General features: G+C 42.3%; 1 protein-coding gene across 19 annotated transcripts in view; it reads right to left on the bottom strand.

Annotated features, from left to right (window-relative positions):
• Positions 1 to 15,126, bottom strand: part of PLEC (plectin) — a 476,113-nt gene that overhangs the window by 150,994 nt on the left and 309,993 nt on the right. For all 19 annotated transcript variants that reach the window (XM_053715478.1, XM_053715475.1, XM_053715480.1 and 16 more), the window contains exon 2: positions 12,516 to 12,577. In XM_053715478.1, coding sequence (XP_053571453.1) covers positions 12,516 to 12,577 — 62 coding nt within the window. The remainder of the gene's footprint in view (positions 1 to 12,515; positions 12,578 to 15,126) is intronic.

The following is a 15,126-nucleotide window of genomic DNA, read 5'->3' as shown; positions in this document are numbered from 1 at the left end:
TGTGAGTGCCTGCAGTGTAGTGCGCGGTGCACTGTGTATACTAGAGTATGTGTGAGTACCTGCAGTGTAGTGCACTGTGTATACTAGAGTATGTGTGAGTACCTTCAGTGTAGTGCGCGGTGTGCTGTGTATACTAGAGTATGTGTGAGTACCTGCAGTGTACTGCACTGTGTATACTAGAGTATGTGTGAGCCGTGGCACACTTTTTTACATTAAAAAATCCTGTGGCACACCACCATCCCAAAATGTTAAAAAAATCACACATTGTAGCCTAATACAGCACATATATATACACATACACACAAACACACACACATACTGTATATATTGTGCTGTTATGCCATGCCTCCTACAAACTACCCCTGCACTGGGAGTAAAAAACAAGCAAAGTTTAAAAAATATGTCACACTGTTGTCAGTCTGCCGTCGCACACCTGAGGATCTCTCACGGCACACTGGTTGAAAAACACTGTACTAGAGTATGTGTGAGTACCTGCAGTGTAGTGCACTGTGTATACTAGAGTATGTGTGAGTGCCTGCAGTGTAGTGCCCGGTGTGCTGTGTATACTAGAGTATGTGTGAGTACCTGCAGTGTAGTGCACGGTGTGCTGTGTATACTAGAGTATGTGTGAGTGCCTGCAGTGTAGTGCGCGGTGTGCTGTGTATACTAGAGTATGTGTGAGTGCCTGCAGTGTAGTGCACTGTGTATACTAGAGTATGTGTGAGTACCTGCAGTGTAGTGCGCGGTGTGCTGTGTATACTAGAGTATGTGTGAGTACCTGCAGTGTAGTGCGCGGTGTGCTGTGTATACTAGAGTATGTGTGAGTACCTGCAGTGTAGTGCGCGGTGTGCTGTGTATACTAGAGTATGTGTGAGTGCCTGCAGTGTAGTGCGCGGTGTGCTGTGTATACTAGAGTATGTGTGAGTGCCTGCAGTGTAGTGCACTGTGTATACTAGAGTATGTGTGAGTACCTGCAGTGTAGTGCGCAGTGTGCTGTGTATACTAGAGTATGTGTGAGTACCTGCAGTGTAGTGCCCGGTGTGCTGTGTATACTAGAGTATGTGTGAGTACCTGCAGTGTAGTGCACGGTGTGCTGTGTATACTAGAGTATGTGTGAGTACCTGCAGTGTAGTGGACGGTGTGCTGTGTATACTAGAGTATGTGTGAGTATATGCAGTGTAGTGCACAGTGTGCTTTGTATACTAGAGTATGTGTGAGTATATGCAGTGTAGTGCACAGTGTGCTTTGTATACTAGAGTATGTGTGAGTACCTGCAGTGTAGTGCACGGTGTGCTGTGTATACTAGAGTATGTGTGAGTATATGCAGTGTAGTGCACGGTGTGCTTTGTATACTAGAGTATGTGTGAGTGCCTGCAGTGTAGTGCACTGTGTATACTAGAGTATGTGTGAGTACCTGCAGTGTAGTGCGCGGTGTGCTGTGTATACTAGAGTATGTGTGAGTACCTGCAGTGTAGTGCGCGGTGTGCTGTGTATACTAGAGTATGTGTGAGTACCTGCAGTGTAGTGCGCGGTGTGCTGTGTATACTAGAGTATGTGTGAGTGCCTGCAGTGTAGTGCGCGGTGTGCTGTGTATACTAGAGTATGTGTGAGTGCCTGCAGTGTAGTGCACTGTGTATACTAGAGTATGTGTGAGTACCTGCAGCGTAGTGCGCGGTGTGCTGTGTATACTAGAGTATGTGTGAGTACCTGCAGTGTAGTGCACGGTGTGCTGTGTATACTAGAGTATGTGTGAGTACCTGCAGTGTAGTGGACGGTGTGCTGTGTATACTAGAGTATGTGTGAGTATATGCAGTGTAGTGCACAGTGTGCTTTGTATACTAGAGTATGTGTGAGTACCTGCAGTGTAGTGCACGGTGTGCTGTGTATACTAGAGTATGTGTGAGTATATGCAGTATAGTGCACGGTGTGCTGTGTATACTAGAGTATGTGTGAGTACCTGCAGTGTAGTGCACGGTGTGCTGTGTATACTAGAGTATGTGTGAGTACCTGCAGTGTAATGCACAGTGTGCTGTGTATACTAGAGTATGTGTGAGTACCTGCAGTGTAGTGCACGGTGTGCTGTGTATACTAGAGTATGTGTGAGTATATGCAGTGTAGTGCACAGTGTGCTTTGTATACTAGAGTATGTGTGAGTATATGCAGTGTAGTGCACAGTGTGCTGTGTATACTAGAGTATGTGTGAGTATATGCAGTGAAGTGCACGGTGTGCTGTGTATACTAGAGTATGTGTGAGTATATGCAGTGTAGTGCACAGTGTGCTGTGTATACTAGAGTATGTGTGAGTATATGCAGTGTAGTGCACGGTGTGCTGTGTATACTAGAGTATGTGTGAGTATATGCAGTGTAGTGCACGGTGTGCTGTGTATACTAGAGTATATGTGAGTGCCTGCAGTGTAGTGCGCGGTGTGCTGTGTATACTAGAGTATGTGTGAGTGCCTGCAGTGTAGTGCCCGGTGTGCTGTGTATACTAGAATATGTGTGAGTACCTGCAGTGTAGTGCGCGGTGTGCTGTGTATACTAGAGTATGTGTGAGTACCTGCAGTGTAGTGCATACTAGAGTATGTGTGAGTACCTGCAGTGTAGTGCGCGGTGTGCTGTGTATACTAGAGTATGTGTGAGTACCTGCAGTGTAGTGCACTGTGTATACTAGAGTATGTGTAGTGCCTGCAGTGTAGTGCGCGGTGTGCTGTGTATACTAGAGTATGTGTGAGTGCCTGCAGTGTAGTGCGCGGTGTGCTGTGTATACTAGAGTATGTGTGAGTACCTGCAGTGTAGTGCGCGGTGTGCTGTGTATACTAGAGTATGTGTGAGTGCCTGCAGTGTAGTGCGCGGTGTGCTGTGTATACTAGAGTATGTGTGAGTGCCTGCAGTGTAGTGCACTGTGTATACTAGAGTATGTGTGAGTACCTGCAATGTAGTGCACGGTGTGCTGTGTATACTAGAGTATGTGTGAGTACCTGCAGTGTAGTGCCCGGTGTGCTGTGTATACTAGAGTATGTATGAGTACCTGTAGTGTACGGTGTGCTGTGTATACTAGAGTATGTGTGAGTACCTGAAGTGTAGTGCACGGTGTGCTGTGTATACTCGAGTATGTGTGAGTACCTGCAGTGTAGTGGACGGTGTGCTGTGTATACTAGAGTATGTGTGAGTATATGCAGTGTAGTGCACAGTGTGCTTTGTATACTAGAGTATGTGTGAGTATATGCAGTGTAGTGCACAGTGTGCTTTGTATACTAGAGTATGTGTGAGTATATGCAGTGTAGTGCACGGTGTGCTTTGTATACTAGAGTATGTGTGAGTATATGCAGTGTAGTGGACGGTGTGCTGTGTATACTAGAGTATGTGTGAGTATATGCAGTGTAGTGCACGGTGTGCTGTGTATACTAGAGTATGTGTGAGTATATGCAGTGTAGTGCACAGTGTGCTTTGTATACTAGAGTATGTGTGAGTATATGCAGTGTAGTGCACGGTGTGCTGTGTATACTAGAGTATGTGTGAGTATATGCAGTGTAGTGCACGGTGTGCTGTGTATACTAGAGTATGTGTGAGTGCCTGCAGTGTAGTGCGCGGTGTGCTGTGTATACTAGAGTATGTGTGATTACCTGCAGTGTAGTGCACAGTGTGCTTTGTATACTAGAGTATGTGTGAGTATATGCAGTGTAGTGCACAGTGTGCTTTGTATACTAGAGTATGTGTGAGTACCTGCAGTGTAGTGCACGGTGTGCTGTGTATACTAGAGTATGTGTGAGTACCTGCAGTGTAGTGCACGGTGTGCTGTGTATACTAGAGTATGTGTGAGTATATGCAGTGTAGTGCACAGTGTGCTTTGTATACTAGAGTATGTGTGAGTATATGCAGTGTAGTGCACAGTGTGCTTTGTATACTAGAGTATGTGTGAGTACCTGCAGTGTAGTGCACGGTGTGCTGTGTATACTAGAGTATGTGTGATTACCTGCAGTGTAGTGCACAGTGTGCTTTGTATACTAGAGTATGTGTGAGTATATGCAGTGTAGTGCACGGTGTGCTTTGTATACTAGAGTATGTGTGAGTATATGCAGTGTAGTGCACAGTGTGCTTTGTATACTAGAGTATGTGTGAGTATATGCAGTGTAGTGCACAGTGTGCTTTGTATACTAGAGTATGTGTGAGTACCTGCAGTGTAGTGCACGGTGTGCTGTGTATACTAGAGTATGTGTGAGTACCTGCAGTGTAGTGCACGGTGTGCTTTGTATACTAGAGTATGTGTGAGTATATGCAGTGTAGTGCACAGTGTGCTTTGTATACTAGAGTATGTGTGAGTATATGCAGTGTAGTGCACAGTGTGCTTTGTATACTAGAGTATGTGTGAGTATATGCAGTGTAGTGCACAGTGTGCTTTGTATACTAGAGTATGTGTGAGTACCTGCAGTGTAGTGCATGGTGTGCTGTGTATACTAGAGTATGTGTGAGTATATGCAGTGTAGTGCACAGTGTGCTTTGTATACTAGAGTATGTGTGAGTACCTGCAGTGTAGTGCACGGTGTGCTGTGTATACTAGAGTATGTGTGAGTATATGCAGTGTAGTGCACAGTGTGCTGTGTATACTAGAGTATGTGTGAGTATATGCAGTGTAGTGCACGGTGTGCTTTGTATACTAGAGTATGTGTGAGTATATGCAGTGTAGTGCACAGTGTGCTTTGTATACTAGAGTATGTGTGAGTATATGCAGTGTAGTGCACAGTGTGCTTTGCATACTAGAGTATGTCTGAGCTTCTGCCGTGTAGGGCACACTTACAAAAGAATAAAATAGGGCTATGCTTTTACGTGTATGTGCTTTGTTTAGCCCACAGTCTACAGAGCACAGTGTGTTCTAGATATTAGCCAGATTCTGGCAAGCTGACCCACAGGAGGAGCATGGGTAAGGAGCTAGGGGGGTGTCTGATAGACACTGGCGTTGTATCTCACACGCGTGTTTCAAGGCTGTGTGCCCAGTGGGGGCAGAATCTACTTAACACACAGTCCATTCTTACAGAAAAGGGCACCCGCCGGTGTGGGAGGAAGAAATTAACTCTGCCAGGAATAAACATGAGGATTGATTTCTGGACAAAAACACTTTATGTTTAGAGAGACCGATCCTGTATTTCTGCTTATAAAATCCTGTTATCGCATTTGTTTGCAGGGAATCTGTGTCATACTGTAATCAGCTTGTAGTATACCCTGCAGTGTGTGCATAGGGCATGTAGCAGGGGAATCCCTCTGCAGTGAGCTAATAGTGTATGTTATAGGGGGAATCCCTCTGCAGTGAGCTAACAGTGTATGTTATAGGGGGAATCCCTCTGCAGTGAGCTAACAGTGTATGTTATAGGGGGGATCTCCTTATATTATACCCTGCAGTGTGTGCATAGAGAATGTAGCAGGGGAATCCCTCTGCAGTGAGCTAACCGTGTATGTTATAGGGGGAATCTCCTTATATTATACCCTGCAGTGTGTGAATAGGGCATGTAGCAGGGGAATCCCTCTGCAGTGAGCTAATAGTGTATGTTATAGGGGGAATCCCTCTGCAGTGAGCTAATAGTGTATGTTATAGGGGGAATCCCTCTGCAGTGAGCTAACAGTGTATGTTATAGGGGGAATCCCTCTGCAGTGTGCTAATAGTGTATGTTATAGGGGGAATCCCTCTGCAGTGAGCTAATAGTGTATGTTATAGGGGGAATCCCTCTGCAGTGAGCTAACAGTGTATGTTATAGGGGGAATCCCTCTGCAGTGTGCTAATAGTGTATGTTATAGGGGGAATCCCTCTGCAGTGAGCTAATAGTGTATGTTATAGGGGGAATCCCTCTGCAGTGAGCTAATAGTGTATGTTATAGGGGGAATCCCTCTGCAGTGAGCTAACAGTGTATGTTATAGGGGGAATCCCTCTGCAGTGAGCTAACAGTGTATGTTATAGGGGGAATCCCTCTGCAGTGTGCTAATAGTGTATGTTATAGGGGGAATCCCTCTGCAGTGTGCTAATAGTGTATGTTATAGGGGGAATCCCTCTGAAGTGAGCTAACAGTGTATGTTATAGCGGGAATCTCCTTATATTATACCCTGCAGTGTGTGCATAGGGAATGTAGCAGGGGAATCCCTCTGCAGTGAGCTAACAGTGTGTGTTATAGGGGGGATCTCCTTATATAATACCCTGCAGTGTGTGCATAGGGCATGTAGCAGGGGAATCCCTCTGCAGTGAGCTAACAGTGCATGTTATAGGGGGAATCTCGTTATACCCTGCAGTGTGTGCATAGGGCATGTAGCAGGGGAATCCCTCTGCAGTGAGCTAACAGTATATGCTGCAGTGTGTGCTTAGTGTAGCAGGGGAATCCCTCTGCAGTGAGCTTACAGTATATGCTGCAGTGTGTTCTTAGTGTAGAAGGAGAATCCCTCTGCAGTGAGCTTACAGTATATGCTGCAGTGTGTTCTTAGTGTAGCAGGGGAATCCCTCTGCAGTGAGCTTACAGTATATGCTGCAGTGTGTTCTTAATGTAGCAGGGGAATCCCTCTGCAGTGAGCTTACAGTATATGCTGCAGTGTGTTCTTAGTGTAGCAGGGGAATCCCTCTGCAGTGAGCTTACAGTATATGCTGCAGTGTGTTCTTAGTGTAGCAGGGGAATCCCTCTGCAGTGAGCTTACAGTATATGCTGCAGTGTGTGCTTAGTGTAGCAGGGGAATCCCTCTGCAGTGAGCTTACAGTATATGCTGCAGTGTGTGCTTAGTGTAGCAGGGGAATCCCTCTGAAGTGAGCTAGCAGTGTATGTTACAGAGGAATCCCCTTGCATTATATGTATGGGGTATGAAATAGGAAAATCATTTTGCAGTGTGTGTATAGGGTGTGTAATGTGGGAATCATATTGTACATTTTGTGTTATAGGAAAAGCCATAAAATGAATGATTGGGTTATTTTCAGAGCAGTGTACAATGTACACAACAGCACAGCAGACAATACCCAGAAGTCTGTTTCCTTCTGAAGAGTCAGCCGGTTTGTCTAATGCATATCCCAGATGCTTCTGTACTAGTCAGTTTCCTCTGCTAGAAGTCTGCAAACTAAACACTCTCTCTGTGCTTCTGAAATTACACCGGAGTCTGCTACGCTCCAGCGTGAGTCCACGGTTCTGCTGTTGCTCTGTTTGTGCCAAGACAAGCAGTACAGCCAATCAGGATCCCCCTCACCCACTCAGGGTGCACGCTGGCATTCCACTCACGGAATAGTCAGATCTCACCAGATGTAAACAGTAAATCACTATAACCAGGCGCTACATCTTGCAGAGTCTGGTTACTGGTTCCCACACGAGATTCCCCTGAGACATTTTTCCTTTTTGTAAAACGTCACAATTAAAAAACAAAACAAGGAGTCCTTGTTTGGCCTTGAAATTCTGAATCTCCCTTACTGAAGCTATGTGCTATATTATCTGTAAGGAAGCACTTAGGGTACAGACTCTCTGGGAGAAACACTGTTTCTGGAAATTTTTACTGCAAAAGCAAGAAAAACAAATAATGAATTTATACTATATGATGTTTCACTTGCAATATGTATTTATTATTTAACTTTGTATTTCTTCTTTCAACTTTGCATTTGTGCAGCGTATCTAGCTTAATGTCAGACATCTTCTAGAGCAACATGAGTTGGCTTACTGTTCAGTGAAAGCTCTTTTTTTTTTTTAACATAATGAGGCCTAGCTATCAAGAAAAGGCCACATGGATGAAGACTTCGCCGGCTGGATGAAGATGGAAGAGGCCGGCCGGATAAAGACTTCTTGCTGGCTGGATGGATCCTTCAAGCGGAACTTCAAGAACTGTAAGTGGATCGTCGGGAGTTAGTGTTAAGTTTATTTAAGGTTTTTTTGGGTGGGTTTTATTTTTAGAGTAGGGTCTGGACAGTAAAAGAGGCAATGGGGAGCTTAGGTTTCTTAGATAGGGTTTTTATTTGGGGGTTGGTTGTGTTGGTGGTGGGTTTTACTGTTGGGGGGGTTGTATTTTTTTTTTTTACAAGTAAAAGAGCTGATTTCTTTGGGGCAATGCCCGCAAAAGGCCCTTTTAAGGGCCATTGGTAGTTTATTGTAGGCTCAGGTTTTTTTTGGGTCTTTTTTTATTTTGATAGGGCTATTAGATTAGGTGTAATTCTTTTTTATTTTTGATACTGTGGTTTTTTATTTTTTGTAATTTAGTAATTTTTAATTGCAGATTTAAATAATTTGAGTAGGGTTAGGTTTTTAAACATGTAACAGTTAATTTAATTGGTAGTTTAATGTAATTGTAGTATAATAGTTAGGGTAGGTTAATTAATAGTTTAATATAGTTTAATTTAATTCTAAAGGTAAGTTTAAATTTATTTTAAGATAGGGATGTTGTAATTTTAATGTAAAGTTAGCGGGTTGTTAGGTTTAGGGGTTAATAGCTAAATTTAGTTTATGCGATGTGGGGGACTGGCGGTTTAGGGGTTAATAGGTTTAGTAAGTGGTAGTGATGTGGGAGGCCAGGGGTTTAGAGGTTAATACATTTATTTAGTTGCGGTGGGGTCCGGTGGCGGCAGGATAGGGGTTAATAACATTATGTAGGTGGCGGCAATGTCGGGGATAGCAGATTAGGGGTGTTTAGACTTGGGGTTTATGTTAGGGTATTAGGTGTAAACATATGTTTTTCTACCATAGAAATCAATGGGATATTTGGCAGCATTGAACATAAGCTTTCGCTGCTTTCAGACTCTCATTGATTCCTATAGCATCCGCGGCCTCCAGAGTGGCTGATTGAAAATTAGGTACGCTGGGCCGGAAAAGCCGCAAGCGTACCGGTTAACTATTTGATAACTTTAAAAAAGTGTCAAACAGTGCCGAATGTGTATTCGTAACATCTGTAGTGACGTAAGCATCGATCTGTGTCGGATTGAGACCGGCGGATCGTATGTTACGTCACAGATTTCAACTTTTGCCAGTCTGTAGGCTTTGATAAATAGGTCGAATCAAGCTCACAACAATTACGCTGCGGAATTCCAGCGTATTTCAGGTTGACGGCTTGATAAATATCCCCCTAATCTCTTTTCATGTTTACTTTGATTTGATTTACTATTATTTAATAATTCACTAAGCTTGTGATTTTAAACAACTTTTCAATTTACTTCTGTTCTCTAATGCTTTGCTCTCTTAGTATCCTTTATTGAAAATAATAACTAGGTATACTCAAGAGCAGCAGGAGCTATTTGGTGTTTGGATCACCTAAAGTGATCAGCTAGCTCTCAGTAGTGCATTGCTGCTCCTTCAACAAAAGCTACCAAGAGAATGAAGTAAAATTGATAATAGAATTGGAAACTTGTTTAAAATGACATGATCTATTTGAATCATGAAATAAAAAAAATGGGTTTGATGTCCCTTTAAAACCTGTAGCTTCATTGTCACTATTTGCTGCTTCCTCAAGTGAAATAGTAGAAAATCCCACCGATGACACCAAAGGCTCTAAACTAGTGCAGATGAGCAGTCACATGGTACTGATAACACTGTATTATGCTACTATGGCTAAAACATTACTATCACCATGGTTTTATCACAAGTCACCACAAAAACACACATGTAATGCTAACAAAACGGGCGCCCCCAGCTGACAGACACCAAACACTGGATTTCCTGTTTCTTGAACATTAACCCTTTCTCCAGAGACCAAGACATCCTATTCTGCACATGAAGACGGGGAAGAAACCCCACTGGAATTATAAACTCTGTAATGTGTGTGATTCCTGAGTATAAGGAGAGGGAAGAGAGCCCGCTGAGCTATTGTACGATGGAGCGTCACACCCTGAGACTGTGAGAAACTTATGGAATTCAAAACAGCAACAATTTATAAAAAAAAGAAACCAAACTAAACATATTCAATTCTAAACTGGACTAAAAATAGTCTGAAAAATACAATCTAAACCAGAACATTACTGTCTATACTGGAACCATACAAGATAATGTAACCTGACCCAGAACCCACAGACTACAACCTCACTGTATACTGGTCTCAACTAAAGCCAACTGGACCCAATGCATTCAGTTTAAACTGCACTCTACACTTGCAAATCTAACCTGCATTCTGGGTAAACCGCAGAGGTTATATCTAAACTGCATTCTGGGTAAACCGCAGAGGTTACATCTAAACTGCACTCTACACTTGCAAATCTAAACTGCATTCTGGGTAAACCGCAGAGGTTACATCTAAACTGCACTCTACACTTGCAAATCTAAACTGCATTCTGGGTAAACCGCAGAGGTTACATCTAAACTGCACTCTACACTTGCAAATCTAAACTGCATTCTGGGTAAACCGCAGAGGTTATATCTAAACTGCACTCTACACTTGCAAATCTAACCTGCATTCTGGGTAAACTGCAGAAGTTACATCTAAACTGCACTCTACACTTGCAAATCTAACCTGCATTCTGGGTAAACCGCAGAGGTTATATCTAAACTGCACTCTACACTTGCAAATCTAAACTGAATTCTGGGTAAAACGCAGATGTTATATCTAAACTGCACTCTACATTTGCAAATCTAAACTGCATTCTGGGTAAACCGCAGAGGTTACATCTAAACTGCACTCTACACTTGCAAATCTAAACTGAATTCTGGGTAAACCGCAGAGGTTATATCTAAACTGCACTCTACACTTGCAAATCTAAACTGCATTCTGGGTAAACCGCAGAGGTTATATCTAAACTGCACTCTACACTTGCAAATCTAAACTGCATTCTGGGTAAACTGCAGAAGTTATATCTAAACTGCACTCTACACTTTCAAATCTAAACTGCATTCTGGGTAAACCGCAGAGGTTATATCTAAACTGCACTCTACACTTGCAAATCTAACCTGCAGCCTGGGTAAAGGTTACATCTAAACTGCACTCTACACTTGCAAATCTAACCTGCAGCCTGGGTAAAGGTTACATCTAAACTGCACTCTACACTTGCAAATCTAACCTGCAGCCTGGGTAAAGGTTACATCTAAACTACACTCTACACTTGCAAATCTAAACTGCATTCTGGGTAAACCGCAGAGGTTACATCTAAACTGCACTCTGCACTTCACAATAAGTATAAGGTTGCTACACATAGAACACAAATACAATATAACTCACGTAAACACAAATCAGAAGCCTGAAGACAAACAACTAATATAAATTGTCTCTTTTATAGACACTCCCATACCAGACAACCGCCAGCACCAATGAATGGGCCTGTGAGTTTCTTGAATAACGGGATAACTGGACACCTCACAGTGCTGAGTTATCTTTTCCCTAAAAACAACCACCCACAAAGCCTAAAATATTTGTGTTTGCTTTGATGGCAACAAACCACTTCCCCAACAGCAATGGTGATTCAACAAGAGGTTCTGGGACACAATCAGCATTTCCTTTGTGCAGCCCTCAGGGTTGTGTCACTTGTCATGTAGAGCTCACTAATGTTTTACTGAAGGAACAGAATAGAACATAAGCGGAAAGTCCTTGTTAAAGGGACAGTCAACACCAGAATTTTTGTTATTTAAAAAGATAGATAATCCCTTTATTACCCATTCCCCAGTTTTGCAAAACCAACACTGTTATATTAAAGGGACATTATACACTCATTTTTAATTTGCATAAATGTTTTGTAAATTATCTATTTATATAGCCCATAAAGTTTTTTTTTTTTAAATGTATAGTTTTGCTTATTTTTAAATAATATTGCTCTGATTTTCAGACTCCTAACCAAGCCCCAAAGTTTTATGAGAATACCGTCAGCTACCTACTCCAGCTTGCTCCTGTTTGTGTAAAGGGTCTTTTCATATGCAAAAGAAGGGGGGGGGGGGGCGTCTTATTTCCCACTTGCAATGGGCTTTCCAGCTGCCTTATCAACAGAGGAAAACTGGCAGCTTCTTAGTACATTTTTAAACAGTTTTATACTGGATTTTTATATCAGTATCTGTGCATCTTATTCTTTATAGTAGTGTCTATTACATGCAGTTATATGAAAATGGGTGTATACTGTCCCTTTAATACACTTTTTACTTCTGTGACTAACTTGTATCTAAGCATCTTCTGACCACCCCAATCACATGACTTTTAGTTATTATCTATTGACTTGCATTTTAGCCAATTAGTGCAGTGTCTGCCACGAGCGTGATCACTATGCTATCTATATGGACTACATGAGTTTGCTCTCCCCTGCTGTGAAAAGTAAATAAAATAGAGGCGGCCTTCAAGGGCCTAAAAATTATCATATGTGCCTTCCTAGGTTTGCTTTCAACTAGAATACCAAGAAAACAAAGTTAAATTGTTGATAAAAGTAAATTGGAAAGTTTTTTAAAATTTCATGCCCTATTTGAAAAATGAAAGGTTTTTTTGGACTTGACTGTCCCTTTAAGCTGAGAGATGTTCGGTTATAACACCAAAGAAGGAACCCAACAGGTGCAATAGCAATGTAATGTGTACCACCCCGGCCTATAGATTGTGTCTGATCTTTAGCATCTGCTCACCTTGATCAGATGTTTGTTTACCCATTTGGTGAAGGTCTTCTTCTGCACTCGGTCCCTCTCATCTGGAAAAAACAAAGAGAATGAGGATTTTAGAAAAACTGTTTATCAGAAACAAGCCATCTAGATAACAGAAACACACAACAGTGAGAGGATAAGAAAAACGTAAATCACACACACATAGTTGTACACACTGGTGGTCATCACGGAGAAGAGTGCACCGGCCAAGCACTCCACATGACGCATCTTATCAATATCAGCACATTGTACGGCAGATAGTTATATACTGAAACCTAAACTTTACCTGCTAGGAGTCAATAGTGGTAGATGATGGGTTTAAAAAAAAAAAAAAAAATCTTGAGGGATTTTTATATCTAAATAAAACACAGATCTCATTAAAATGAGTACTACACTTTCCAGAGAGATTACATAGCAGTACAGGGCCGTACGCCACTCACTCATATAGACTGATGTACGAAGTAGGCCCCTAGGGCATTAGGGCAAATATAGTTTTAAAAACCTCTATAAAGTAAAAAAATAAATAAAAATTATAAGCAAATTTGTATGTAGTACTATACAACACAGCATTTAGTTCCACAACAAATAACTGCCATAAAGATAATATGGATTTATTGTAGTGAAGGACTAAACCTGTATTTTGCTCTAAAATCACATACAATTCTGAATAACTACACTGGAAGTATCTCAGTAATTCAGTTGGACTTTCACAAAACTATAAACGTGAGCTCAGCTAAGCTTTTCCTACAATAGACAGTAAATGTTATGGAACAGTGTAATTTTTATTTGACTTTTTAACAAGAACGTTTTGATTTGCACTAAAGAGGATTAAGCTCCACCAGACTGATACAAAACCTCAGACTTATTGGGAACTGAACTACAAAACATTATGTCCATGGATGACTCAGGTAAAGGCAGATGGGCGGACAGGACTGGCTCAGACAGGTCGGTACAGGCAGAGTACGTCCTTGCAACCCATCATGGTGTTGTAGATCACCTTGGCACATATAGTGCTCATACACACAGGCCACACTTACTAAAGGAGAGGTCTCTACGGCTTATACAGACCAGTAGCTTGTTGTATGTATGCACCGGCCAGCTAAATGTTATCTCAGCCTACATGATGTTTATTGCAGAAGTGACCAATCAAACCACTTTCCCTGTAAATCACTCATATTAAAATGAGTAAGGTTCCATCGATACACCCAGCTGTCTGGGTAACTGCTCAAATAATTACAGTTTATTATATGAATGTGAAAATATATTAACAATATGATGACAAACCCTCATTTATCAAATGCACTTTGATTACTGTAAATGAACAAATTATAATGCCCCATGTGCACACCCCTAACCAGTACTGGATGATTAATCAAATGGGACATGTTTTAAAAAGAATTATAATAAAACCATTAGCTGGTTGTCCTAGTGACTTTATGTTTAGCTCACACACAAGTGACTAAAGCAAACCTCAAATTGTACTATAAATAACCGGGACACTGAAGATTCACCGCCCTGCAGAGCTCTCTGGGGGAGCAAGGGTTAATCACATAGAGGGTCATGAATGCTTGGAATGTGTAATAAACAATCAGAAGAGGAACTCCCCTGCACTCTGCACCCACAGGTAGCGCAGTAAAGTCTGATGTGCACAACAGCAGAGCTCCTAATGTAATCAATAACCACAGCTGCACCTGGCACAGAGGCATAAAAAGCTGCGCTACAAGAATATATGCACTGAAAATGGTACTTGTTCCATAATGTAGCCAGATAGAAGTAGTTTGTGCTTGGGAGGGTCAGACACAGATATGTGACAATCCAGACCTGAGGGTCAACATAGGCCAAGCTACTTACAACTAGTGAGGTAACAGCACATACAACGAAATCTCAGTGTGAGAGGAGAACCCCTAATACTAAGGTAGCAAAAGGTTAATCATAAGATTCGACTGTTTGACCATATATACACACACACACACAGTGCCCTTTTACAACACACCTGTGTAATACAGACACACACATATACATATACACACACGCACAGCCTTATGCATGCACACCTGTGCCATACACACACACACACACAGCCTTATGCATGCACACCTGTGCCATACACACACACACAACTTTATGCATGCACACCTGTGCCATACACACACACACAACTTTATGCATGCACACCTGTGCCATACACACACACAACTTTATGCATGCACACCTGTGCCATACACACACAGCCTTATGCATGCACACCTGTGCCATACACACACACACACAACCTTATGCATGCACACCTGTGCCATACACACACACACACAACCTTATGCATGCACACCTGTGCCATACACACACACACACACACACACAACCTTATGCATGCACACCTGTGCCATACACACACACAGACTTATGCATGCACACCTGTGCCATACACACACACACACACACAACCTTATGCATGCACACCTGTGCCATACACACACACAGACTTATGCATGCACACCTGTGCCATACACACAGTCTTATATGTATGCACACCTGTGCCATACACACAGTCTTATATGCATGCACACCTGTGCCATACACACACCTGTGCCATACA

This window comes from Bombina bombina, chromosome 5, assembly GCF_027579735.1.
Source record: "Bombina bombina isolate aBomBom1 chromosome 5, aBomBom1.pri, whole genome shotgun sequence".
NCBI lineage: Eukaryota > Metazoa > Chordata > Amphibia > Anura > Bombinatoridae > Bombina > Bombina bombina.
The sequence above is the reverse complement of the archived record's forward strand: the minus strand, read 5'-3'. Positions and strand labels throughout refer to the sequence as shown.